The following is a 1930-nucleotide window of genomic DNA, read 5'->3' as shown; positions in this document are numbered from 1 at the left end:
CCAAGTGCTTCAGCATAGACCCAGGCAAACAGGCAACCTCCAGTGACCAGCCTACCGGTGCTTCAATGTAGCCCTGGGCAAAAGGGCAGGCACCAACCCTATGGGTACCTAAACAAACAGGCAGCTGCCAGCACCAGTTCCCTCCACATGCTTCAGCATAGTCCTCAGCAAACAGGGAATTGCCAGCAGCCAGACTGCCCCATGCTTCAGTGTATTCCTGGGGAAATGCAGAAAAACCCCACTGACCTCAGCACACACCAGACACCAGCACTAGGACCCCAGCTAACCACCAAGTAAGATACCAGACCCCTATAGCCTCCAGCACCATCAGCCAACTCTCCCCGCCCCCCCCCCCACCTCAGCACAGCACCAGACAAAAGTGTTCCCCATGGGCCTCAGGGCAACATCGGTGCAGCACCTGGTAAACATCCAGGACCTGGAACCCCTGGCACAAGAAGCCTGAGACAAGCTTCTTCCACCCAGGAAACAGAGCTCAAATTTAAAAAAAAAAAAAAAAGGAAAAAGAAAGCAAAAAAAGAACCTGACCATAAAAAATTATTATGGTGGCAGAGAAGATCAAGATACAAACACAGAAGAAGACAACAATGTAAAAACACCTATGGGCAAAGCCCCAAACAAAAACACAAAGTGGTCTCAAGCCTAGAAATAATGTGTAGAAGACTTCCCCTTTTCTCCCCTCCCCTCCCCTCCTGTCACCTCTCCCTTTCCCTCCCTTCCCCCTTCCTCTCCTATCCCCATCCTCCTCTTCATCCTTTCTCCTTCCTCCCTTCCCCAGCCTAGACGATGCTGTGGTGAAGACAGCCAAGGGGGCCACAGAGCCCAGTGAGGTGGACATCACAGGGCTGTGCCAGGACATGTTCTCCAAAATGGCCACATACCTGACCGGCAAGCTGACAGCCACCAGTGACGACTATAAACTTCCAGAAAATATAAACAAACTGAGTAGCTTGAAGTATCTAGAAATGAAAGATATTGCAGTAAACATAAGTAGAAACCTAAAGGACCTAAACCAGAAATATGCAGCACTTCAGCCTTATCTGGATCAGATCACTTTAATTGAAGAGCAGGTAGTAGCTCTTGAGCCAGCAGCTCACAAGCTGAATGCATATTCAAAGAATTTAGAAGCAAAGTACAAGAAGTTAGAGAGGTTATGAAAGAATTCTTTAGCACAAAGACTTTTAATTACAAGAATGTTTTATGAGCTGAAATAAGTGAGATGGCACTTATCACTATGTTTCAATGCTGATGATCCAAAGAGAATCCCAGCCCCCACCTCTGGTTGGATGTGTAACTCTGGCTGCCCCCTCCCCCATGTTTTCCTAAACCTGTACACCCTGGAACCTCATCTTATCATGTGCTTCCTTGCATGCCCTGAACAAAGGCTCAGAAATCAAGATCAACCCGGTCTAGAGCAGACACAGATGAGAGGCTCTCGTCTACCTGTCTCCTCCCTTCTTCCCTCTCCCCTAGCCTCCTCCTCCCCTTCATAACCTGTTCCTGAACTTCAATAATAAATGCCGACATATGACCCTGAAAAAAAAAAAGAACGTGTAGAAGAGCTCAAAAAGGAGCTTTTAAAAAATCATATAAGAGAATCTACCTCTCATATGATTTTTAAGCAAAATTGGAAAAAGAAATGAGTGATGCAAGAGAATTATAAAAAAAAAGTCAACAGCTTGGAAAAACAAAATAACTGCTTAAAAAGTAGAATTGGCTGAATGGAAAAAAGAGATATAAAAATTCACTGAAGAAAACAACTCCTTAAAAAGTAAAATTAGCCAAATAGAAAAGAAAATACAAAAGCTAATTGAAGAAAACAACTCCTTAAAAGTTGGAATTGGGCAAGTAGAAGTTAATTACTCTATGAGGCATTAAAAATCAATTAAACAAATTCAAAAGCATAAAAAAA

General features: G+C 43.9%; 1 protein-coding gene across 1 annotated transcript; it reads left to right on the top strand.

Moving 5' to 3' along the window:
- Positions 1-809: 809 nt before the first annotated feature.
- LOC118836020 (biogenesis of lysosome-related organelles complex 1 subunit 2-like) lies at positions 810-1163 on the top strand (the record flags this gene model as incomplete). The annotated part of the gene is made up of 1 exon (XM_036743358.1): positions 810-1163. A coding segment is annotated over exon 1 (288 nt), but the record flags the coding sequence as incomplete, so codon positions are not given.
- Positions 1164-1930: the final 767 nt, after the last annotated feature.

The sequence above is a fragment of the Trichosurus vulpecula genome, chromosome 2, assembly GCF_011100635.1.
Source record: "Trichosurus vulpecula isolate mTriVul1 chromosome 2, mTriVul1.pri, whole genome shotgun sequence".
Classification (NCBI taxonomy): Eukaryota; Metazoa; Chordata; class Mammalia; order Diprotodontia; family Phalangeridae; genus Trichosurus; species Trichosurus vulpecula.
This window is presented reverse-complemented; position numbering and strand designations above follow the sequence as displayed.